The following is a 26,727-nucleotide window of genomic DNA, read 5'->3' as shown; positions in this document are numbered from 1 at the left end:
TTTTACAATGTTGTGGAGATAACTTTAATGTCAATGTTTTGGTGAGAGAAGTAAACGGTACAGAGATGAATGCAATAATGGCAGCGACTTTGATGATGGGTCGATCAGTTCCAGCCAAATGAAGGTGGATCCCCTTGATCAGGTGGCATACCTGGGGGAACAAAAATCATGAAAAAATAAACAAACCAAATGGTTGCATGGGCGACGTATTCGGCACACAAGGTACTGCTACTGCTCCGTTCCACTTTAAAGGGCAACTCCGACTCATTATTCTTTAAAAAAAAAACAATGCAGTACTTTTCAGTATCACCTAGGACAAAGGTCTCAAACACGCAGCCCGCGACTCTCTGGGATGCAACTCGCAAGCATCCCACGGCTGCAAGCCCCTGTTCCCATGCCTCAAGCGCTACATGCGCCGTAAATTATAGTTTCATATCGTCGATTCATTACTGCTTGAAAAAGAACTCTGCTCATATAAAATGTTCACAGATATTGAGCTATTCTCTTTTCTTTTAGACTGAGTATTGCTTCGTCTAAATATTTGCTTCTCAGCCCTTCCTCGAGTAAATCAACCATAACAACAATACCACTACAAGGCTACAAAAGCCAGCTCTTTGCTTAAGGAGGCAGCTCGGCTGCACAAACCCCCACCCAGCAGGAGCGATTGCCAAAGATAAAGCAGAAGGAATGATGGCTAAGTCGGCTAGAGCACACCAGCTCGGAGCGTGTGGAACAAAAGCTCGCGCTGCAGAACCCAGAGACCCTGGGTTCAATCCCCACCCCTGCTTGTTTCGATCTTAATGAGCATCTTACCGGTATGCACTTGTGTATCACTACCCAAGTGAAAATTTAAAGTGGTTGTACAAGTGGTCCCACTTTACTTCTAACTGGTGCCACTTTACCTCAAACTGGTCCCACTTTATCTCTAACTGGTCCCACTTTCACTCTAACTGTTCCCAGTTAACTTCTAAATGGTCCACTTTGGTTCAGGTGTCCCACTTGCTATCTCCCACTTTAAGCCAAGTAGTCCCACTTGTAATTTAGAGTGGCTACACCTTTTTCTTTTTTTCTTTTCACTGAACAGGTGTAGTTTGCACTGGAGCCCTATATAGTTTGCTCTACATATTAAAACAGATTTGTAAAATGTATGATTACTTTAAATTAAGCCATGTTTTGATTAAGGCCGTCTGGAGAAAATGTTGTACCCATTTTGTTTTTGATAGCTGCATGGTGCATGTTAAAGACCCCAGGTTAGCAGTTGTACTGCACTGGCTAAGTCACTCATCTACAGCCGAAACACAAGAAAGAGAGAGGGAGAGAAGTTTTTCCAAGACCCCAACACCAACAAACAACCGCCGAACAAGGACCGCATAGAGCTCAGCGTCTCAATTTAGAGAAGATTACTGGAGTGCCTCCCACATGGAAGAATGTCAGAGCTCCAAACAATCAATACGCAAAGACAGCAATCGAGTTCAGAAGGTCATCCGAACGCATCAAGCAATCGTATTGATGGCGTGTGCAAACTACAGAGGGCGCTTCTCTAGCTATCATCATCATCGTTTGTGATGTCACGAATAGAACAGACTGGGACAGACCGCGCACATTCTGGATCCCTCCGCTCAACAGCTCGCTACATGCGCTGTTGGGGTAACGCATGGCAAAGCCTGTTTTCTCGCGTTGTGTTTATTTGGTGAAGTGATATTTGCAGTACAACATTTTACCAAAGCTTGAAACTGGCACGCGTAGTCGTGCTAACAAACACTTTTGGCGCTGAGGTGTTGAAGCACTAAGATGGTGGAATGCTGTTCTCTACCCCAGTACAAGAAGCTGGATGATTAAAATCAGCACTTTACCCCACTGCAACACCTACCACGCCGAATAGCACGTATTTTTTTATTGTGATTCTGACAAAATAAAACTGAGAAAGGGATATCTCATCAAATTCAAAATAGAAAAGTGAAATTCGAGAACCTCTCGCATGTGTAGTAAACACTTCAATGAAAGCGGCTTTGTCCTGTTGGTTCCAATGTATTCTGGGACAGCTGGTCTCTTATTAGTTCCAAGTTGGCTCCTTCTTGAATTGTGTAAACCAGTAAACAAACTTTTCCTCAAAATAACTGGCAGGAAGAAGCGGTGGCTGGCTTCCGGAGTCATTTCAATTAATTCCCTGCATATTCATCTGGTCAACGCAAAACGTGCGAGACCCCCTTTTGATTGAAGTCTTAAATCTAGCAAGTCAGTGAGACTTGAGTGTCCTAAAAAATGAGGTATACACCCGCCATGAATTACCTACTAGCATTTATATGTTTGATTGACACTTCAGCATCCCAAAAAATGAGGCATACACCTGCTGTGAATTACAACCGTTTGTATGTTCAACTTTGCTGACCCAAATGTACATAATGTGTGATGCACTTGTCAGTAAGCGATTTTAAATTTGTAAACAATTCTTAGTAAAATTGGATAGAACAAACTAATCAATTGTGTGAATTCGTCAAGCCCTGTCTGACAATTCCGAAAATTCAAAAATTTGTGCCTTTCTTTTGAGCAGAAGTCGCAGTGTGACAAACCTTTTTGGAATGTATTGGGTGCAGGAGAAGCTAAGCGTCAGTTGCTCTCAAGCTTTTGTTCGTCAGCCAGGGACGGCGCCAGGCTTTCCAGATTGGGGGGGCAGTGGGGAGGCGTGGTACATTTTCGGGGGGGGGTTTATGAGAAATTGGGAGGTCGGTTCTGACAGCTAAAATAAGCGCTGGCGGCCAGTAAACCTGGAAGTGAGATGGAGGTTGTTAATGTCGTGCAGCTACCCGAAAATGGTGTAAACAAAAGGGAACATCGCTTTGCCGCCATCTCCGGTATAGTTTCACATGTTTAAAAGGCGAATAATAAAAAAAGTAATGGTCGATGGCTGCGTAGAATAGTCACTGCCGACGACGTAAAACTGGAAGAACCAAGCACTTCGAAATATTTTATAACATTTTTTATCACCTCAGTTTATTCCTTTGGTTGACAGTGTACTTACAACCTGAATTACATATCACATGTTCGTTATTTACAAATATTTACATTCTGAAATTTCACATTAAGGCACGTTCGCACTCGTCCCCCAAAGTTCAGTGAAGTCGAATCCGTCTGTTGTGATGGGCAGCATCGAAGGCGTAGACAACGTCACCTAGTTCCAGGCTTTTCGCGGTGGTCTTCTCCACGGCGAGAACCGCCAAGTTCGCGAGTCTCTTGTCAGACATTCTGTTTCGCAGATACGTCTTCAGCTGACGAAGGCACGAGAATGTGCGTTCGCAGGCGGTGCTGGAGGCAGGGATAGTCAACGCTATAACACAAAGACGGTACGATTCCTGAAAGGCAATTTTAAATTTGCCTAAAAATTTGGCAAACAATATTGTGGTGGTCACACTGCACCCATTCTCTTTTTCGTATCGCTGCAAAACCCTGGGAAGCAGTTTCATCTCGGCCACAAGTGCATCCCAGTCGGACGAGTAGTGCTTTGCTAGCGGTTCGACCAGCGAGATGTCCATGAAGCGATCGTGTTGAGGTTGAAAACAGTTCAGGCCCTTCAGGATGAGATCACTGTCGCTAAATCTTCGCTTAAGTTTTTCGCACATTCTATCCAAGATGGGAAGGAACATGTGCACACGGCAGTCGTTTTCAGTGGAGTAGCTGGGGTCTTCTCCGGGCAGCTGGGCTTCTGTTAGATATTTTGCAAGGTGCGCCGGCAGATGGTTGATTCTTCGCTCTTCTACGAGACGAATTCTGTTTGTCTCTGCAACGCTTAAGCACTGGCTCCAAATGCTTGAGAAACCCTCTGACGTCCTTAGGCATCTAAATCGCTCAAGTACCGCACTGACCATCATGGAGGCATGAGTAAGGTCACAGTTCTTGTTCTGCAGGTAATCTGAAAGAATCTGCAGCTCACCCAAAACCTCACTAAAGATACACAGATGTGAAACAAACGTGAAGTTCAGCTAATGCGAAATTCCGCGTGCTTCTGCTGATCTTGATCTTCTGCGGTCGGCGATCTTTGCGAGTGTGACAATTATTGCAGGAAGCGCGTGTAGGACGGCTTTGCATGCGTTAACTTGGCATGTCCATCTTGTCTCGCTTACTCCTTTCAGTTCGATCGTTGTGCCGCACACCTGCTTTTGAACTGTGATGAACAGCGCATGTGTGGAAGACCCTCCCAAAAAGACATACAACATCTCTATTAAAGAGAAAAAAAAAAAGGTCCTTGCAGAATCAAAGCTCTTGCAGGCATCGACAATAACCAAATTCAGCCGGTGGTTGAAGCAATGGAGATACAGGGCTTGAGGTACTTCTAACTTGAGAAGGGCTTGAACACCTTTGCTCTTGCCACTCATTACGCTTGCACCGTCATAGGCTTGTGCGATGCAGTTCTCAAGATGAATTCCACATCTGGAAAGCGTTTCCTTCATGTAGCTCAGGAGAGAGGCAGCGTCTAGCATTTTGGCACTTCTAAACCCAAGAAATCTTTCGTAGACGGATCCGTTCAGGAAATACCGGACTACCACAGAGAGCTGTTCCGTTTTGCTGATATCTCTAGATTCGTCCACTATAAGCGCAAAGCACTGAGCGCTGTCCACCTCGGTCTTGAAACGACGCAAAACCATATCTGACATTGCTGAGAGTATCTCATCCTGAACGGAATGGTGAGTATATTTCGCGTTGGCAGGGCCATTTTCCAGCTTTTTTAGTACAATGGCATCGCTTTCCGCTACAAGCTGAAGGAGCTCAAGAAAATTTCCTTTGTTTTCGCTTGAGGCTGACTCATCGTCCACTCTCTTGGCAATCCCCTGTGTTGCAGAAAACCTCAGCACGTCAGCTATCAAAGAGATATAGTGGCGGTTTTCTCTTACCTCTTTCAAATACGCCTCGCTGAGGTGCACGGCGACTGAATTTTCGGCGCCCTTTTCTTTCATCTGCTTGAAGGATGCCCATGAGGCCTGGCACAACTTGTGCGCCACACTGTTCGAATGGAGTCGCAGTCCGCCGTCCTTTTGAAGCGCTCTCTTCCAGTTCCGACAGCCCTCGGTCACAAACACAGCACTTCCACTCCTCTGTTCATTGCCAGTTGAAAACATCTGGCAGGCGAAACAGAATGCCGAGTTCGAAGTCACGCTGCATTCCAACCATGGGAAGCTGGTATACCATTCAGACTTGAAGGTCCTGCCGTCGCTCCCGTATTTAGTAACAGGAAAGGATTGTAGCACAGGCAGTGCCAGCGAATCATGGGCTGTCCTGGCTACATCAGGAGGCATTTCGACCTTTACATCAGGAGCTCTCGTTCGGAGTTCTTCGCTCTGGAACTCATCATCCGGGCCATCCCCATCGCTGTCACCAAAAGTTGACTTGTATTCTTGTTCCCCGGCGCTTGCGTTGAGCACACACTCTCCATCAAGTGAAAGCTTTTCTTTGGCGGGTTCAGGTTCGGCGACATTCTCTTGAACTTTTCGCTTGGTCCCCTTTCGTTGAAAGAAGTCACTTATCGGACGAATGAATGCCATGGCGTACCCAAGAGTATAGCTCTCCACAATGCTTCCAGCTTCAGCGTCCTTTTTCTCCCCTCATGGGTGAGGAAGAAAGGGAGAAAGCGAAGGTTTCCCTCTCGCCACGGCAATGTCACCAGCAGTGTCGCTCTCGTGGAAAGGGTGGGCTCCCCGGCTCAGCGTTCAGCCAAGGTCCTTGGTCGCCAAGCAGATAATCCCCCGGGTACCGCGCTTGCGGGTGAGCTGTCTCTGGCAACGGCCAGAGACGGCTCACCCGTAATTGACCGGTCGTGGCCTTGCTGTTTTGAGGGAATCGGGATAGCACCGAAGGTCAGCTTATCCCGCTGGCGATGCGGAGAAACCCGTGGGAATGTGGGACAGGGTGTTATCTCAGGGACTTGTGGGCGCCGTTAATAGGAAGTCGGGGCCGCGTTACAATGTGTAGAAACGGCGAGGGGCAAACGGCTGAGCTCCTTTCCCTCGGCTTCGACGAGAGGCAAGAAAGCTTTCATTTTTTGCAGGCTACGGAAAGGTCAGTCACACAAAGAAGTGTTCGTTCCCCGGCCGCTGCCTCTTGTGCCTCGCCTGCCTGCTCAGGGTAAAAAGTTATCGTCCTACCCACTAAAAAAAAAAAAAAGCAAGATTTTGGCACGATGGCGTCGAAATCTTTTGGGGCGGAAATTAGGAAAACGACGGGCGGCTGGCTACTGCTGGGGAGGGGGGGGGGCTATTTTATTTTGGGGTGGCAAGACAAATTGGAGGGGAGGCAGTCGCCACCCCTTGCCTCCCTTTGGCGCCATCCCTGTCGAGTCACACTTGAATAGAAGCGTCTGTATCGGAGCTCAATGTAGCTGAAACAAGTGTGCGGCGCTTTGCAACGCAACTATGAGCATGTGCACAGCTAAGAAGGCAGCACATCACTTATGGCCCATTCACACTCGAGGCAGATCCGCACCCAGTTTACGTCCGTCACTTGAATTCGTCGCGAAAACAATTGAGTCATAATCTCAACAGGCTTTGTTCCAGTGGTTTGGTTAGGATAAACTAGTTTATTACTCGGGGTGCCAAAGCTCTTCACTGCACTGGCTTGTTCGTCTTTGCCTGTAGAACATCGGAACCCACACCCGGTCGACCGAAATCACAGCTTTTGTACTCACTAAGGCAGTCGGATGAACTACTGAAAGCTTTCGACGCCGTGTATGACCGACAGGAAGGTCGCTAGAGACATCATGAGCCTAAGTGCACAGCCCAGTGATGTGATTGGCCTAAGCCGTTTTGGAGCACCTTTTGGAGCAGCCAAAAGGGTGTTTTGGAGCAGCAAAATTGGCCTTTCGAGCAGCCAGAGCAGTGTTTTGGAGCAGCAAAAGTGGCTTTTGGAGCAGCCAAAACAGTGTTTCGGAGCAGCAAAAATGGCTTTTGGAGCAGATATTCTTAGAAAAATAAACATATTTTCGTTTTAAGTGCTGGACGAACGAAGGACCCTTCGCTCGCCGCAATAAACAAATTATGGTCAAGTTAGACCACCTGGGAGTCTTTCAACATGTAACTGAAATGCCAATGACATGACACATTTTGCAATGCTTTCGTTAAATTATACATATATATGTACCGTTATAGATAAAAAAGACACAAACAGCACATATTAAAATTTATTTAAAAATGACCAGCTTCTTAGTAAATATCACAGCATTAGGTTGACTACCATAGTTATATGATATAATAAATGGAAGCTGTCTCCAACTGATGATACACGTAACTACTGCAGTGCAATGCGAAATTGTACACAAGACAAAGGTGCATTAAGACTAGTGGGTGCTTTTCTTTTTGCCTTCCGAAAGTTTCTACAACGCTGCTGCAAGCCTCACTTTGCCTGTGGCTAGTAATGAATTCCCACTTTCAATGTCTCCAAAGAGACATTGAGACATCCCACAAGTGAAAAGTGCTGTGGGCGTTGCCGAGCAATTCCGAAAAACCGCTTGCCACCATTTTACTGGTTCCCGACGTGCCAGATTTTCGTCAAAAGTAAGCAAACGTAAAACAATGGGTTGCAAGCGTCTCGGCTAGTGCTTCTGTCGTGCAGTCATGTTCGCATGCACATGAGGGCAACTTCGGCAGGCTTGCATTTGCACGTGCTTCGTCGCGCGAGCGGAGATGGCTGTTTTATCGAAACAGACACCATGCCACTCCGCTCCGTCGCCAACTGGTTCCCAAAATTGTATGCAAAGTGTAATTGTCCAGCATATAATAAAAAACTGTCCAGCGGCACGTGCTTGCCAGGCCGGCAGGCGAGGCACAAGCTAAACACAGAGAAAAAAAGAACCTGAGCGAGTCAGGTCAAAACGAGACATCGCGAGTCAGGGTCAAAAAGTACTTGGAGCGCTTTGTACAATGACTGAGGCACTGAAGCGTCAACACACGCCCGCGTCAATCGTTGCATTTTTTTTTCTTCTTTTTTTTAAGGCGCGATCGACGAGACACATTAACGACGAGAGCGTGAAACGAGAGGTGTCAGGAAAAACTATGCAGCCCGGATGGACGATTGATAGAGGGTACTTTTTGTTGGACAGCCGCTTGCGCTACCTAGCTCACGCATGCTCAATTACGGCACTCAGTTTAGTATCGGTTTCGAAAGACGACCAAAATTGGTCTTTTGGCGCAGGCTTGGCGCAGATCATCCATATTTTGGCAAAATGTAGCAGGATGTAGCAGGGTTAGCCCCTTGGCGCAGTTTGGCGCAATTGGCGCAGCAATCACATCACTGACAGCCAACACGCAACCGTGGAGCTGGCAGGGTACCTGCGCTAACTCGACCTGTAACATTTCCACTACCAAAAGGAACAAAGGGAACCTATCTAGAAAATAAAGTGTACATACCAGATGGCGTTTATTTGACGGCGTTTATTTGAGATTAATATCAAACAAACCTCAGACTCGATCGACATGGGAGTGACAAGAGGAGAGTCTGCCGCCAACAAAGCCACGACCAGCGAGCATCAAACGCATTCCCCGCAACACGGTCCACCAGTCAAGCTTACTACTCTGAAAATGATAAGAGCGAACAATGCAGGGGAAAAACTGGTCCCTATCATGAAAGCAAGGTCAGCTACTCATGCAGAAAGGGTCCACTTCGAAGGAAGGGTAGGGGGCATCCTCTTCCGAGTTAGCAAGGTGCGCCTAGCTGGACTTTGCTTCTGTGCGAAGTCGAGGGAATCGCAGGCGGGTTTTGCGGATCCATGTCTCTTTCTTCGCTGCCTGAACTCGTGATATGTGCAAACATCCTGAAGAAAAACCTTCAGTACTAAAATAGCCAAATTTTGGCTTCGGATCGTGGATTAAACTAGATTTTGGACTGTAAAACAATGTTGCGATACGCAAGTCTCAAAAGATCATGCGTGATCACTGAGAAACCGTGTCTTGGAGTGTCTGAAAGGGGTCCCTCGCGAACCGCATCCGCTTCGCAAACACAGCTCAACCTGTGTGAATGTGCCATTACTCTGATGGATGCAAAAACCATTTTCTAAGCAGCCTCCACAGATATGAGGAACCAAGAAACGGAGAGGCTGCGAATAGCCCTGACACACGCTGCGCAAACCGTAATGTGAAGCTCCAGCTTGTTTTTTGAATATCTTAAAGTGCCTTTACTATAAAAAGCAACTTCGAGGCATTGTTATTCATTAGAAAGATCACTCACAAAAACGTTATGCACATTCTTTTATAACTATACCATTTTTGATCGGCATAAATGTGAACTAACATAGCCACTTCGTGCCGCGACATAGCGTGTCGTCTGCTCGCATCCTACCAGTTCAGTCGCGCGGGGGCACACACGAGGTGGCACCCCCAGAACATCTCGTCGCTATTAAGCCAGGAGGAGCTTTCTACTATTTCGACAGGGACACAGTGGACTACCCAAAAGACGCAACACGTGAACCCGTGCCGTCCCTATGACTACCAGGAGAACACCGGAACTTTCCACAAACTCCGTCAGAAATGTGCGCCAAGGTGCAAAAGAGTGTGATTGTTCCCAGAGCCATTAACACCATAAAATGTGCCAGGAATTTTCACCATTTTGTTAATTCGAGTTCATAAAAGCATGGAGCCCTCTCGGAATATGCGGGGGAATCAGAATTTGTTTTGTTAAATCGGGAATTTCATAAAATCAAGTTTCAGCTGTACTTCCCCTTGGGGCACTGACCTCAAGCTGAACGAGTTCATAGGTGACAGGCGACAGAGAACGGGGATTATCGGGGTCCTAAGCCAAATCAACTATTACAGAGCACTAGACAGCCAAGAGCTGAATTACGGGTTTTTTGAGATTGCATACCAGCCACGCTTCAAGTACTGGTCCGCATATACTTGTTGGGCCTCATACACACAATCGGCTCCTCGCACCGTCCCGACGCAAGCGCCATGGGCGCCGTGCCGAAATCGAGATGGTGGAGTGTTCAAACCATCGGCGACGGAGCTGCGGGCGGTGGCTACGTGAATGGATGGATGCTGGCAGCTATGCCCTCCATATTGGGTGGTAGCTTGCACCACCTACCCTAGAAACCTTTCTGTATGTTTCAAATTCTGCATCAAACTTTTGTATCCCGTAAGACTATAACCGGTATACAGTCGCCGACCGATTTTTCGGACTCAAAGGGGACCCCGAGATTATCCGAATGATCAAGCAGTCTGAAAAACCAATTTCAGACAAAATATCAAATTTCTGCGCATATTCTGCTGCATATTCGCCACTTTCCACTTGTTTGATGTCAATTATAAGTCCTTGTGCAACTTCCGCTTTATATTGTTCACTTTTCACTTGTTTGTTGATCTGTTTCACCATGGTGCTGCGCTTTGTTGGCGCTTCGTTGGCACAAACAGCAAAGTTTGTTGGCACCATTTGGCACTATTTGAAGGAAATGTTTAGTCCACCAAGCTCGCTTTAATACTAAGCCTATCAGCAAAAAATCTTCGCGCTCAGAGACTACAAGAGCGGCAGGCAGCCGCTCTTCTCGCAGTTGAACTCGAAAAACACGGGCCACGAGAAGAACTGGAAGAGCCATAAGGATGGGCAGATAGCGGCCACGTTGGCTATAGTGGAACCGGAAAGCCCGACTAGACCAAGCCTCAACCCAGCTTGTTTATTGCATAGGATGTGGTATCGAGGCAACAGGGCGAAATTAAAACAACCAAAAATGGCAGTGACTAAGCTCGCGGCGCTATTGCAGCGGCTGTTTTGTAACTGTAAACTGAGGGAATCACAAAGTTATGTCAGAAATATCGAGCAATAAGCTTTATGACGTCCGAAATTTCGGTCAATGTTTTAACTCTATGAGGTTAACGACGGTTTGGCGGAAACATCCCAATAATCGGACGTTTAAAAAAAATCGGTCGGCGACTGTAACCCACTAATTTCATATGCAATTTCACACTTCCCCTGATCTCTACCGCCAATCTTGTAACCCTGCATTAGTGACTACTTCGTGGCGTCGTCGATCCCCGATTGTAGTGGAAAATCAGCGTCGATGGGCGCCACCACAGTTCTTTTGTTCCTCGGAGCTTGTGTTTCGGTCGGCGATAACGATGTTGCGTGTTTGAAAACATTTCATCAGCCTCTACGTTTCGAAACAAAAACGACGAGACCCACTGTGAGCACGTTTCACATCAATCACTCCTTACACCACATTCCTTCCCCGATGATCGACCACCGTATTTGCTTTCTTTGGCTGTTCTTCCTTAAAATCGCTTTTAGTCTATCACAAAGGAACCGATGTGGTCTCACCATTGAGAGCAGCAGCTCAGCGATAAATTAATATTTCTGCATGCCCGTTTGTCACAAAATTCAACGGTTTTTGTCCTTGTTCTTTTTTGTTGGTTTTCCATTTTGAGTAAGATGCGCGAGCGCCAAAAACACAAGTTCGGAGGAAAGGAAGAAAGAGAAAAAAGTGAAAGCCGCTTACAACTCCCTGCAACGCCGAATTAGAGCGCAGCTCTTGAGGAGGAGGAGGGAAGGGCGCTGGGGGGGGGGGGGTTAGACTAACCAGGGGGGGGGGTCACGTGACCTTGGGGGGTCACGTGACCTTGGGGGGTCACGTGACCTTGGGGGTCACGTGACCCCCAATGCCGATGATGTCATCACTGACGTCACTGATGATGTCATCAGTGACGATGACGATGCGGGTACCGACGACGTCATTAGTGACGTCACTGATGACTTCACCAGTGATGATGACGATGACGATGCGAATGTCAGTGACGTCATCAGTGACGTCGCTGACGACGTCATCAGTGATGATGACGATGACGATGCAGATGCCGGTGACGACATCAGTGACGTCACTGATGACGTCATCATCACTGATGACGTCACCGGCATCCACATCGTCATCGTCATCATCACTGATGACGTCTCCGGCATCCGCATCGTCATCATCACTGATGACGTCACCGGCATCCACATCGTCATCATCATCACTGATGACGTCACCGGCATCCAAATCGTCATCGATGACGTCATCATCATTGATGACGTCATCATCACTGATGACGTCATCGGCATCCACATCGTCATCGTCATCATCACTGATGACGTCACCGGCATCCACATCGTCATCGTCATCATCACTGATGACGTCACCGGCATCCGCATCGTCATCGTCATCATCACTGATGATGATGTCATCAGTGATGATGATGTCATCAGTGATGATGACGATGACGATGTGGATGCCGGTGACGTCATCAGTGTCGATGACGTCATCAGTGTCGATGACGTCATCGGGGGGTCACGCGACATCGGCGGGGGTCACGTGACCTCAAGGAGGGGGTCGCGTGACTTCAGGGTAGTCACGTGACCTCAGGGTAGTCACGTGACCTCGGGGGGTCACGTGACCTCGGGGGGGGGGGGGGGGGGGGTCACGTGCCCCCCCACGAAGTCACGTGACCCCGGTGGGGGGCTCGCGCGGTGCATTATGGGACATTTCCCATGATGCACCGCGCGGTTACGCCGACGCCGACGGCGACGCCGACGCCGCTCAAGCCGGAAACGGGCCCCTAAGAGCTGCGCTCTAAAAGAAAGAAGGTGGATACCACGCACAGTGTGGTTGTTGGTGGAACGCGAAGAAGGCTTCGGAGGCATGACTGGTGGAATGCCAAACAAGGCTTCAGTAGAGTAGGGGGTCGAACTCCAAGCAACTTTCGTCGGGATGGTTGGTGGGCCCCAAGCAAGTCTTCGACGATGTGCGTGTGCTTGTGAGCGAGCGCTGTTCGGCACCGTAAGCGCCCAAGCCACCACGACTTCTCGGCCCCGAATGGCGGAGCAAAGGACCAGACCACCACCGACATCTTGGGACCCTGACTGGACTCTCCTCCTCCTCCAAACTGCATGGCGACTTTGATTTGGCTTCTGTTCCTTTTGTTACGCTTTTAAAGCATTTGCGTTTTTTTGTCGCGGTTACAAAGAGCGGAACGCTCGCAAGATATGTTATGCAGTTGAACCTCGATTTAGCGAAGTCACCGGGACACCCTAATTATTTCGTTAAATTGGGAGCTTCGTAAAGTCGAGAAAGACGTTCTTCGGGATAGGCTGCGAGGGAGAATCCGAATTTGTTCGTTAAATCGGGAAACTCGTAAATTCGGGTTTTGTTAAATTGAGGTTCAACTTTATTCCTTTATATTTTTTATGACTGTGTGTGCATCCTGTGCACCTTAACTTTTGAATCCCGTTGCTATAAAACAATGTTCGTAATGCCAAGCACAACTCGTTCTCAATTCCTACCGCCTCTCCGAAAATCTATCGCCAAGGTGTGGCTCTAGCACCTCGACATCGGTCCAATTCAAATTACAAGTTTGTTTGTTTGTGGCATCTTTTCCACCCAAACCTGTGAGTTGTTCATGAGCCGTAAACATCCCACAGCGTGCCCGTCGTCCCACTCCTTCCAGAAAAGAGCTTCATTGGCTTCGTTCGATCAATCCCCTCTCTCTTTCGCCACAGCCACAGTCACCCAACTTTTAAGAATCCGACAGATTAAGCGAAAGTTTCGTATTTTGGGATTGGTCTTCCCCCGTTGGGACGGAACTTTGGTGCCCCCCGTCTTCCATCAGCGCCGAAAACGTAGAACATAGTCATTCGGCGCGCTTCAGGTCCGGCGGCAAGACTCGGGTCCCAAACTGGTCCGAAAACACCCTCCCCGGTGAAAACGCCGCCCGGCGCTCTTGGCGGGATGGGAGAAAAAACGGCTGTGTGAATGAGGCCTTACTTGTGTTCAACTTACTGCCTGCCCCACTATCAGCTTAACTGGGGCAGGCAATATCCTTTTTACGTGGAGTACGTGCCATCTCCAAAGAAACAATAGAAGCTATTTTTTTTCTGTGGTATAGACAACATTATTGACCTGAGGGGTGGCCCCTAAGGCCGGATTTTTAGCGTTCTGATTTATCTGAACACAGCATATTGACACGGTTCAACTCCATGCTCCCTGGTGGATACTGGGATGCAGAAATTACCACTGAACTCAAACTCGAACAAAGAAGGTTGCACTTCTGGATAATAAGGATAAATCCTTGCAACCCGAGGAGCTGCTTAAAAAGAAAGAAGAGTGGCCTCAACACGCGAGGAGCCACTTTGTATGTTACAGTCAGCGGCAGTATGAGCTGGACCAGTTTAGAGCTAGCCGAAATGGGTCAACTGCTGTATAGTGCCCTCTAGGCATGGTAAGCTATTAAACTGACTGCCACATTGTGACAATAGGAAATGGGGCAGTTCATTTGAACCTCTCCTTTAAATGCTTAACCAACCCGGGGCTCCACGCATGGCTTTTGTGCAATGCCGGCCTGAACGTCGTTGGACCAACTCATGTTGCCATACCCTGTACCATGTTTCAGAAGGCATTGAAAATAGAAAGCGTTTAAAGACGGAGACCTGCGGACATCAATTAACTTTGTGAATCTAAATCAGTGCGTCCTCAATGAAGAAAACACCGTACATAAAGCATGCTGCCGCACTACTGGGAGCAGAACTGTGTGTATGCCCCACGGGGAAAAAAAAAAGAAACATCATGGGGTTTGTGTTAGCAGGAAAAACCGCAGAACGCTAAGGGTTAACAGGGTGATCGACCCGGCATCCCTGCGGCCTCCATCAACAAACCTCAAGTAGCATAAAGGTTTCTAGTTGGCCAGTACATTCAATCCACAAATATGTTTACAGAGTTCCAACAGTTGTTAGACAAAGTGTGCTACAGAGTTAGCATGCACACCACTTTGGTCCTCACTCGCATTTCACTCAGCATAAGTACCAAAAACAAACTCAAAAAATTTTATCTCTAGGTTGGTTCCCCACATTAAGGGATTCTACAACGATGAATGTCTTGATGACTAGCCTTTCAGTTCAGAGACACAAAACGCCAACCACTTTTGTGTGTGGTGTCATGCTCTGTTCAAGACCAGACGTCCGCTTTTCAAGTCCCAACTTTGACATCGAAAGCTTAATAAGGAATTGAAGGCAAGGTGTCTAAGTTGAGAGATATGCGCTTATTCTTAATATTAGGCTTAGAATAGCTTTTGCATTGTAATGTGCTTTGTGCATTTCAAGTTACGTCTTCATCTGTTTCTTTTGGGGGTGACTTGAGTTGTGCCAATGCAGTTTCACTTTGGACTGATGCTTACATCCTAATATCCTAATAACGCAACTAGAACATTGAACTCTAAGCACGGGAAGTTGACCATCACTTCAACTCACGCAGAAAAGAAACAAGATGGGCAGAATTGCACGAAAGCCACACGCTGTACCCCCAGTAAAGATTAGTTCACTTCCAGCTGGATTGGGGAATTGGTCTTAGCTGGATCCAGCTAGATTGTCTCATTCACAGTAGGACTCAGTTGGGACCAGTTTCATAATCCAGATGAGGATGGTCTCATTTTCGTGTGGGACACTACCACAATAAACGGCCAACCAAAGCAAAAGTGTCTGGGCTCTCCCCTCCCACACCCTTTTCTATCGACACGAGAAAGCGTGGATAATCACCTCGCGGGAACTTGGCCGGTGGCATGTAGAGGTCGTCGTCTGGAGAGCGTCCTCGCCTGCAAAAGTGAACAAAAGAAACAGTTTGCAGTGCCACGATTCCAAAGCTCTGTTCATGTGACTAACAGCTTTGTCCATAATTGCATTAACTGTATGACACTTCAGTTTTTTCCCCAAAAAATGCTTCGTAATGGCTTGGTTGTGTTTTAGGCGCGTCTGCCACCGCCAAAGCTCAAGCAGTTTCAGATTCCGAACCGGAGGTACTTTCGAGAGAGTCTCCATCAGATGGTGAAGTTATCAGTCTCTGAATTCATTCTGAAAAGCATTAGAAGTTTGAATCTGAAGAGCCGGCACTCCAGTTACCACTACTGCCAGACCAGCCGACACGCGAAAGGACGATCTCGTGCGTCAGATGCGCAGAGCGCCTAATTTGAAAGCTATAAATAGCCCCGGCAAAGCGACACACCGCGCGAATATAAAGTTTGTAACTAGCAAAAGACATAACAAACAGCAACACCTCCGCGGTGCATGCGGTTTCGCATTTAGGTGGCCACCGTCAAAAGTTTAACCACCGCCATACATGTAGAGCCATGATCGTCAAAGGCCTAAAGGCTGGCGACACTCCTAACTGGTGCTCCCATTTTATGATAAAGTGACACCGCCAAAAGAAACGAGAATGGCCACAAGCTTTCATAGAATTTTTCTGTCATAACACCAATAACGCCAAAAGAAACGAGAATGGCCAGGAGAGCCAAGGCTGTCTCAAATGCTGCAGCTGTTCCTCGGACACTGAGTTGAGGCTTGTTCATACAGTTGCTTTTGACTGCGTTAGGACTGCTTGCATCGAGCTGTTGCTATGGCGAACCTTACGACAACCCAGTGGAGAGGCACCGTGCTGCATGACGCGAAACGGCGCAACGCGGTCGACACAGCCGTATGAACGAGCCTTTCCACCAAAAGAATGAAATCCTCTCAACAGAAATGGCACAGAAGTATTCTTGGCGCTGCGGGTCGCTCGGCTCAAGCATACAGCGCCGCCGTAGCAAGAGGTCGTGACGCACCGGACCAGAGGCCAAGATTGATTTGGCAGCTGGCTAGCTTTGCGGCAGCTCCTGCTCTCGTAACACATAAAGGGGTGTAAATTTCTGTACAATTTTTCGCACGTCCTTTTTAAGACCGAAGGATAAGGTGACTACAGCAAGAAGCCAGTTCAAGCATTGATACGACTCAAAGATTTGGATGGACGAAAACCGACAGCACATGGCTGTATCTTGGAATGAATGATCTGAATGAATTATCATATTCCTTTCTAGACATATATACATATATCATTATCCCAAGATGCCTCCCACCCACGCGCACCGCACCCCGCTCCCACCCTCTCCCCCCTCCCAAGATATTTTATTTCCGTATTTCTGGCCGAAATATAAAGATAGCCATTTTTTTGTCCTCCTTTGCTATTTTTTTCAAAGGCACCGAACGATAGCCCCCTTCCAGTAATTGCAGGGCACTGGCCAATGTTGGCCTCAGAAGAAATGGTGTAACTTAGCCAGGGCGGGAGATAAGAGAACATTGATGACTACGAAGGACAATCGTCTATGGTTCATCGCACTTCCATGCGATTACAAGTTTCGCAGGTCAGAATCTAAAACGAGCACTTCATCTACATTTTTTTATCACACCGAAAGAGCCTACTCCTTATTTTCACCAAATTGGCTTTCAATTTTAGGTGGGCTATCTCTCGAGATATTACAGTAGTGTAAAGTGCACCTAAGCGACACTCAAAGAGCACTTTTGCAGCCACGCGCCAGCCGAACCCAGACTCAGCCTTACATGGGAAGCGGATCCAGGTCGTCCAGGCGATCAGCAGGAACCCCGTCCAGGTCCTCGTCATCAGAAGACCCGAAGTCGTCGTAAGTCGGGCCGTGGGCGTACTGAGACCCCTCGAGGTTGTCGCGAGGCCCTTCGGAGCATTCGGGGGATGACTCGCACCCCCCACGTGACAGCTCGTAGTCACCGGGAGACCCGTAACTGTCGCGAGAAGGCCCCGCCGCTAAGTCCCGTCCTACCGCCAGCTGGGTGGCATGCGGCGCCGCCGCCAGCGACGCAGCAATAATTTCCGGCCGCGTCGCCTGGAGCACGCGCAGTGCGGCCATGACGTCCATCTGCGTCGGCTCCGTGGGCATCAACTTGAGCGCCTTCAGTCTCTCCTCATGGAGCTTTCCTGCCATGTGCGTGTCCCAGTGGACCACCAAGGTCCCGCACAACGGACACAGCTGCCCGCCCTCCTCCTCCTCTTCCGAGCAGACTGGCTCCGGCTCGCTCGGGAGGCGGTCCGTAAGAGTGCGGCCCTTGAACGGCTCCACGACTCTCTCCGGCGCCATGTCCCGTGTCGGGCGACCCTGCATGCGCCAGCGCAGGCGCGACACGTACGAATAGGCTGTCTCGCCCAAATGCACGGTCCACGTGGCCACCGAATGCTTCTTCACGGTTTGCAGCTTCTTGACGGCGCCGCCGCCGGCGCCACGGGGCACAAAACCGCGGTTGGCCCCGCCCCGTGGCCCCATGAAATTTCCGCGTGGGAAAAAGCCGGGATCGTAGCCGCCACGGGGGTTGAAGCAGCCACGAGGGTTGAAGCCGCCGCGAGGCCCAAAGCCGCCGCGACAGCCGAAGCCGCCGCGAGGGCCAAAGTCGCCGCGAGGGCCGAAGCCGCCGCGAGGGCCGAAGCCACCGCGAGGGCCGAAGCCGCCGCAGGGGCCGATGCCACCGCGGTTCTTGAAGCCGCCGCGGAGAGTGTGACCACCGCGAGGAGTTTGGTTGCCGCGGGGAGTGAGGCCACCACGGGGTTCGAAGCTGTGGTTTCCACCGCGGGCTCTGGTCGCCCGGCGTTGGCGTCTGGAGTGTGCGTCGTTCGGCATCCTGGGCGGGAAAGGAGGAAACATGGCACCGGGAAAAATGGCGGGCGCCAACCAGCATCCCTACGGTTTGCGGAACTGACGTCTGGGGACATGCCCCCAGAGTTTTGCCACTGCCTCAACCCGTGCAGATGGTTCTTCGAGGGTGGAAGCAGTTACTGGGTGCTCTACAGGCTGTCCTTAACACTCTGGAATTGTAATGAATTTCTTTGTTTTCTTTTCATCTCAAGTAGATGAAAATGGCTCCGACTAAAAGGGAATGCATCGAGGTCGCTCTTGTGGTTTGCAGCCAAAGCCAGCGAGAAGTGGCTGAGGAGTTGAACCGTTTACTTTCTAACAGGCAACCAATCACCCAAGGCTCTCCAAGTAAGCTCATACAAACATTCCCGGAGAGGATGCATGGACGACAAACCTCAAAGGGGTCGGCCAATAAGTGCCACCGAATACAAAACCAGCGATGCACTTTTTGCGTCCTACGGCAAATGCTTTTGGGAGTCAGTTCGCCATATCTTTGTGCAAACAGACCTGAGGTTGCATAGGCGGCATCCCTTCAAACTGCTCTTGCTTTAGAAGTTAAATGAGGACGACCCTGGGAGGCACATGGAATTCTGTCAAAGGGCACGAGCTACGTCTGAGGCAGATGGAACATTGTCAGTTCAGGCAGTTTTCCGACGAACTCAACATCTATATGTCGGGCGAAGTTATTGAACACAATGCCCGTTTGTAAACTCCCGAAGATCCAAAAGTGGAAAGGGGAAGAATCATATTTTTGGTCCATTCTTCTACAGACAGAATGTCAAAGTGACGCTTACCTGAATACGGATTCCGAAGCAATGCCCAGCCTGCTGACCCCGGAAGTCGAGTAGGTTGGTTCAAACGGAACTCAGCACCTCATCAGGTCACTGTTGAGTGAGAATACCTTCAGTATCAGTTTCCAAGACACCGGATAGGTCGCCGAAGTAGCGTGGAGTGGTCACTGCTAAGCTCACACCCGACACCCCTTGACATCAATTTTTGAGTACACTTAATAGCCGTGGTTTACGCCATAAAGATTGTTATTGATCTGCAGCACCTGGAATCCAAATCCAGGTACGCTGGATTGACTCTATCATCAACCGAGAATTAATGGAATGGAAGCATCGACTGGATCTGTATGCTACGAAGAAAGGGGGTCATTAAAAATAACATTCTCTACAATTCCAGACTTTTCGAAGACCCTGTAGATGTGCAAATGGACTCCGCGAGACAGCATTGCATTGCAACTGTGACTCGGTGTCCTTGAAGACCACTGGGTTATGTATGACCTTAGGCTTGGGCACCATAGATCTTTCAGATGTTCCCTTAAAAATAAGCTCCATCCTTTTGTGAAGCAAAGAAGGTGCCCTGCAAGTTGGCACTCCAGCACAAACTTGAGGAAGAGTTACCTTAATTGAAGCACCAATTGTGGACAAAAAATCTGCAACTAGAACATCCAATCTTCGTAAGATTTCCCACAGGATAAATGCTACGAACAGCCACCCTAAGCAGAATGAGGACCATGAATCGTCAGGCCTTGCACTCCAGGTATGAGCCCCACAACCTAAGACGTAGGTGAAAGCTGTCCAGCCGGAATAAGTCGTAGGTGACCCATGTCCATGTGAGCCAAATGAAGCCGCAGCTCCATTAACACACTAGACAAAGAGCTCGCTAGGAGCATTCTGACAAAATGCGGTGAAGCCTGCCGTTGATGGCCATTCATAGCAGCCTCAGAATGGCACGTTCCAGCAAGTGACACTGCTTGTCGCATGGATCAAGGTTTGGCAGATACGTACGATAAGGAAGTCTGCAAGGAAGCAAAATCGCCATTTCCTAGCCCACACAGGCTTCCCTGGGTATTGGCTTATTGATTAAAAAATGATGCCACAGTTCCCAATGTTCCAAAGCACTGAATATTCCACCGTCCCAAAGTACCACCATTCTATATAGCAATCAAGTATGTCTACTCCTTCAGTAGGGGGATAGCAGCATTCTGGTATCGAGCTTTAAATGGAAGATATAGTGGTTACACACAAAAATCTTTGTGTGTATCCACTGTATTGTTCAATCAGCGTGAGCAAGTTCGTCTGCTCCTTGCGCAGAGGGTGTAGCAGCGTCAGGTGTCAGGGTGCCGAGCACCGGCGTAGTCAGCTAGTCATAACAATGACTGCCTTGCGTAATTCCACCGGTTCCTTATGAACCAGGACTTGGCCTGCAAGAAAGGAAACAAAGTAGTTTGAAGGGTACATTGTTTTTGCCAACTAGCCACTGCCAGGTCCACTACAATGATTGAAGAACTCACAGCAGACATTGTTTGCTACCCCCAAAGAGAGTTGCACCTGCTGAAGCAGAGCTTTGTCAAAGACGTAATCACCCCCACTCACATTTCATGCCTCATCTCTCATGCAGAGAGAGACCCCTCACTTTCTCGTACCTCCACTCTCACACACCGAGGAACACGATTAGGCTCGATTAACTCGCCATATGGTTGCCGGCTAAGCATGGCTATTTTTGACTTACGGGACATCCAGATGCACGTCCTTAGCGTGCAAGTGCACTCCTGGCATCACGACCAGGATTCGCCTCCATGGTTACTTATCCTGGTTACTTATCATCAGTTCCATAAATGACAAGCTTGATGGTGTGTGCTAGGATTGTGGTGGATGATTGCAGACTTTCAACAGCCACACCATGCATTGAGGCAACACTGCGTTGCCCCAACGTACGAAAAAAATCAATGGTATGCCAGAGTTCAATCCTAGCAAGCATTTTGACCAGGAGCACAAAGAGCAGAATGCACAGACCAGTAGAGACTGCACATGACCAGTCTGCTGAGGTGGCTTGCGGGAACAAACACTCTGATTTTAGCTCCTTTCTCCCCTACCCATGACATTGTGCGCATAACCGCACGGCTGGAAATGCATAGCATTTCCAGCACTAGGAAGCTCGCAACGTCAGAGTAGCAATAAAAGGATCGCATAGCAGGCGATACGTGCTGCAAACAGCTACACCGCACCTGGCAAACAAACTTCCCGGGGTAATCCCTCGGGTTAACATAACGGGATGAGTGAGACGATGGGGCTGTGCGACTGAGGTTTCACCGTGCATACGCAAAGCCACTCCTCTCCCTGGCGGGGCACGCCCATACTTGTTAGCAGTGCGGGTAGCAGATGACGCGGGGGGGCTGGTGCGCTTGTCGTGCTAGCTTCGCGCGCTTCGTAAAGTAATGCACCGAATGCCAAAGGTACTCAAATGTCACAGCATCGTATTAAACAGAAAGGTATCAGTCTCCCGAAAAGTTCTACATGGTTCCTGGGAGGTGATTCAAGAAGGATTGCCAGAAACCTGAATCGCCAGCTGTGCGGAGGACAGGGTTAATTATTGTTTCTCTATCTTGACGCATGATGCAGTAATGCAGCTACGCTTACTTGTCACGTTAATAAGGACTTTTCGTAGATCACACGCGAGAGCATGCAAGACTTTTGCGTTGCTTGGGGTAGCTGTCACTTTAAGGGCGGACTGAGCTGGCGTCCGTGGGGCCCGCAATCCGACGCTGACGTTCCCCATGGCTGTCAACAAAAACCCGAATATGCAGTTACCATATTTTTTTAAACAACTTCACATTTGAGAACCAACACTTTGCTTACCAGCCAGTTTTTGGCATTTTGATGAATTAGTGGAACTGGGTCGATAAAACTAGAAACATCAACGTGGAAGAGACAGAAAGAGGTATCTCTCTTCCACAGTTGATATATTTTTAGTTTTTTCGCCCCAGTCCCGGGCAATTCATCGAACTTGTTAATATACACCCAAGCTCACCTGCGCTCTCACAGTAATTTCTACCAATTTTGTTCCCCGTTGCTTACAAGAGAAGGAGAGTAAGCAGCGCAAGAGATGAGGGAAAATGAGGCAGATAATCATAGCCCGTATTGTGCGCTGACTTGAGCGCATAGTTGAAAAGAGATTTACACAGACGGCTGTACTCTAGATTTTTTTTTAATATATTATTAAAAGGATGTAGTTAACCTACAACAGGCATAATTACTTTCCAAGGAAATCTAAAACATAACTTAAGACATTCTTCGGTCAACTAATAAGAGTGTGTTGGCAATGTTAGATGTATAAATTGAAAGCAACATAAAGAGGACGAGGACAGGGCACATCACAAAGGCCAATAACTAAACATTCAGGGCTGAAATTTAAAATTAAATAAAATTTTTTTTGCAGAGAGTGGAGTAATATTGACGATCCTTTCCTGGCACAAAGACTCAAGATATGTGAAATTTAATTGTCCCTAAAGAGCAAATAAAAAAAATAGTGACACAAAAAATCTTATTAGTAGTCAACCGCTACACTGTTCAAAATCATCATTCGGCAGTCACATAAAAAATAAGTTGACAAAGGCGACGCTTTACGACGCAAATGCAAGTCGATTGGAGATCACTCTCTTCACTAATAAAATTATAAGTGTGTTATTGACGCAGGTACATGAATTGCGATTCTACCGCTTTGATGGCAGTGGCAGATGCACGCATAGTAAACTTTTTTTGAAATTTATTTTGTTGTTTGATCCGCTCAAAATACCTGGGAACAAATGAGCGGTGGCCTTATTGATGTCCCGTTTCAGTTCTTTATTAGAACCTGACCCAGAGTTGCAATCAAACTGTGCATGCCTAGTCATTGGCTTCATTCGGATGAATTAGAACAGGCGCGGCATGCTTCCAGCTGCCAGTAACTCAAGTTACTAAGAGCACTGACCTGATTTCAAGGAGTGTATGCGACAGCACAGCTGTGTGCAAAAGGCAATTTAAACACTATTGCATTTTCATCTTTGTCCGAATACCCCCGACTTTGAAGAGCGTGCTAAACCATAAAGAAAAAGAGCATTTATCTTGAGGCGAATGTTACAGTCGAAGCTGTCTTGCACTTGCGAGATGCACTTCGCAGACGACAAATATTCCTATGTTTGAATTATTTGTTCCACCCCGGAGACCTGACACACAGGCAACCTTTCTTTGCAGAGGTTGGCTTCCCTAAAAAAATGATCACAGTTTTTCAACAGACAGAAAGCCTCAATGCGATGCTCGCCATTGCAACTGGCAGTGCGATGGGAAAAGCGAACGACTAATTAGGGCGAATTTGCGCCACCGGTATCGCTCCAGCACGCTGTGTTGCCAGATTGGGCTTCGGCTATATATAGCCGAATTGGGCTACATATTTTTCGTGTTGGCGTCGAAGTTTGGTGGTTGACTATGCGGCTATTTTTGGGCTATTTCTAGGGATGCGGCGAACGTTTGTCGAACCTCAGGTTCGACTAGTTAATTTTCAACCTTCTCATCAGTTTTGGAAAAAAATTCTCTATTGGCTAGTTGAGAGGAGAAAGAGGAAAAAGAAAAGCATCAAACTTGCACAAACTTCAGTGTTTTCACAATGCGTAGAGAAGCAATGCTTGAAGGGTTCAAGTGGTCTCCCCACAGCTCGGTGGAACAAACCAAACAAACAGACTGGACTGTTACCACAGGTCCAGTATCACATTATCTAACCAGACGTGGACTGAACTCCCCAAATGATGCTTTGGTGCCCAATGTGAGAATCCTTAGGCACCCAAGTTCGTAAAAATGTAATATTCGCGGCTTCCCCACTAAACAATCGACTACCTTCCAGTCGTTGCCCACCCCAAGAGCGGACAACACGATCAGAAATAGCGTGAACCGGAATGGGGGACACTCATATCCTACACAAAGAAAAAGAGTCAGGTGGGATATTGGTAAGGACCTTAGATATTGGGGGTTCTGGTTTGAAACTCCCAGTGTTCCAACTGTTCTGCTTCTGTATTCTCTTCTTTTACTGTACGATCATATCTCCCAAGCTTCACAATACACCTGCCTTTGTGTGTTTTGTACTTTTGAAAACCTACAAAGGATGGGTCATTGTTGTACGGACTTCCATTCTCGCAAGGCTTTTTTTTTTCTTCTTTAATTAATAACTGACATAATGTACACAAAAAGTGGTGCATCTGAGGGTTTAAAAAGAGAATGTAACGTGTTTTGTACGACTATAAAAAATTGTCAATAAAAGGCTTAGAAATCACTTTTTTTTAGACGCTATATTTATTTGTGGCTTTGTTTATATTTGGGCTATTCCTCCCAGCCATTTGGCGGTTTTTTGGTGGGACCATCTGGCAACACTGCCAGCTGAACGGTCCCGTACAGGGGGACCCTGTTGGAGCGAAACACTGATCCTTATATCTATTTGCTGGATTGCATTTGACCAGCTCAGCCTATGGACGGGAACGCAACCACGGTCCGCCATCTTTTTGGTAGAGTTATATTATCTCTAGCCATCATAGTAATATGGCGGATAGCGCTGTGGCGGCAGGCTGCCATAAAGATAGCCATGGGTCTAGTTAGTACACTGCACCGTGAGTGATATTTCTTGCTTGATTGAAGTTGCTTGACGAAGCAGATTCTTGAAACCCGGCGTGAACGGTAACCCCATCTTTGAGGACCCGTTTAAAGTATTACGTTATAGAGGACAAGAGCAGCAGTTAATTATGATATAAAATGTTTTACGAAAGCACAGCACCGGTGAAAAGCAGCACAGCTTGCATCAAAAGCAGACGCCGTACCGGGAACGGGCAACTCTACAATTCGACATTGTTGACAGGCAGGGCTTAAAGTCTGGGGGGTCTCAGGGGGTCTCAGACCCTACACTGATTTTAACGGGTAGTCTGAGATCCTCCTCCGAAGCCTCAGCATTAGTGAAATCAAAATCATATATACCCCCCCCCTTACCACCACCTTCTTTTAGGGACCCCCAACTTAGGGGAGACCTTACATACTGTTGACAGGTGATGGTGTAATTTCGTTGGTGGTGAAATCTGGTGCTCCAGGACGCTTGGATACAGATCAAGAGACACTGTGGATGTGCTTGTGATCATTTGGGGAATTCTCGCGAGTGCATACATTCATCGGGGTCTCTCCACAAACATGTGCGCCGATGTGCCCATGAGTGATTTATATATTCTTTTGTACCATATTTGCCTGCGACGTTCTAAATAAAAAGCATTTAAACAAAGTGAATTGAAGCTTGATGAGCCTGCTGTTGTCCACAGGCAAGCCAGCAGATGTTCACGGCCTATCAATGACGGGGGGCCTCTTTGCCAAAGGTGCACTTGTGCTACAAGACATGAGGAGCCGGAGATACACAAAAGCGTTCGTGCGCCCCGCCATCGCCCAAATCCGCTTTCGATGCGAGTTGTGCTGCTTTTCCCCAATGCAGCGATTTCGTGAAACTTCTGCCGTGTCCTCAAAGACTGGGCTACCGTTCATGCCGGGTTTCAACAATATGTTTCGTCCAACAATTTCAATCAAGCACGAAATATCACCCATGGCTATTTTTATGGCAGCCTGCCACCACAACTGCCAAAACGCTGTCTGCCAAGGATGGATGATAGTGGATGCACCAGCTGTACCCTAATCAGGGGTGGATCCAGAACTCCATTTTCGGGGGGGGGGGGGGGGGGGGGGGGGGATTTTGTAAGGATACTATTCTCCCATTCTTTCTTGTGCACCGGGGGATCCACCAATGGCAAATTGCCCTCCGAGAAGGGGGGAGGGGGGGGGGGGGGTCGACTTTGTTTGGGGGGGGGCGGCCCCCCGTCGCCCCCCCCCCCCCCCCCCTTGGATCCGCCACTGACACTATCTAACGGGCGGTGGATTGCGCCACCATACTACTATGGTGTGGCTAGAGGTAATATAACTCTACCAAAAAAATGGCCGCCAGAGGCCGCATTCGCGGAGCGGGCAAACGCGATCCAGCAAATAGGCATAGAGACGATGGAGATCAGTGGAGCGAGAGCACCGCGGCTGCTGGATGCCAGAGATGGTTGCCTCTACCGGCCGATCGACGGCGGTGACGTTTCAGGGTCCCGGTTGCATGCATCGGAGCCAGTTTTGTGGTGCGGCAGAGACGCTGACAACTCACGTTTTAAGCCGGTGTCACACACGGCTCTATGAAGCAGTGTCTTTTTGAAGCGCTGGCTTCGATTGGGTTGGTTGGTGTAGCGGCGGCGCGTTCTTTTTGACACCTCCGCTTGCGTCAAGGGTGCCGCAGGCTAGGACAGCGCTGAACACGGTCGCTGGATCATTTGGCGCTTGGGCTCCTGCTGGTGGGAGGAAGCTGTCAAAAAATAAACGTAGACTGCAGAAAACGCTGAACGGAGGTACCAGCGCTATAACGGGAATAAAAGCTGCAAAAGCGGGATGGAACGAAA

General features: G+C 48.3%; 1 protein-coding gene across 1 annotated transcript; it reads right to left on the bottom strand.

Annotated features, from left to right (window-relative positions):
• LOC115309592 lies at nt 1–26,727 on the bottom strand. Its single transcript, XM_029967860.3, has 5 exons — nt 26,439–26,727; nt 19,250–19,339; nt 17,356–18,441; nt 15,526–15,581; nt 1–151 (listed from the first exon to the last, which is right to left on the bottom strand). Exons 3-5 carry the CDS (start codon nt 18,438–18,440, stop codon nt 105–107), a joined length of 1,188 nt encoding a protein of 395 aa, XP_029823720.2. The 5' UTR covers nt 18,441; nt 19,250–19,339; nt 26,439–26,727; the 3' UTR covers nt 1–104.

This window comes from Ixodes scapularis, unplaced genomic scaffold (genome assembly GCF_016920785.2).
Source record: "Ixodes scapularis isolate PalLabHiFi unplaced genomic scaffold, ASM1692078v2 PGA_scaffold6__148_contigs__length_123643588, whole genome shotgun sequence".
In the NCBI taxonomy this organism is placed as follows: domain Eukaryota; kingdom Metazoa; phylum Arthropoda; class Arachnida; order Ixodida; family Ixodidae; genus Ixodes; species Ixodes scapularis.
Note: the sequence above shows the minus strand (reverse complement) of the source record. Positions and strands in the feature narration are given on the sequence as shown.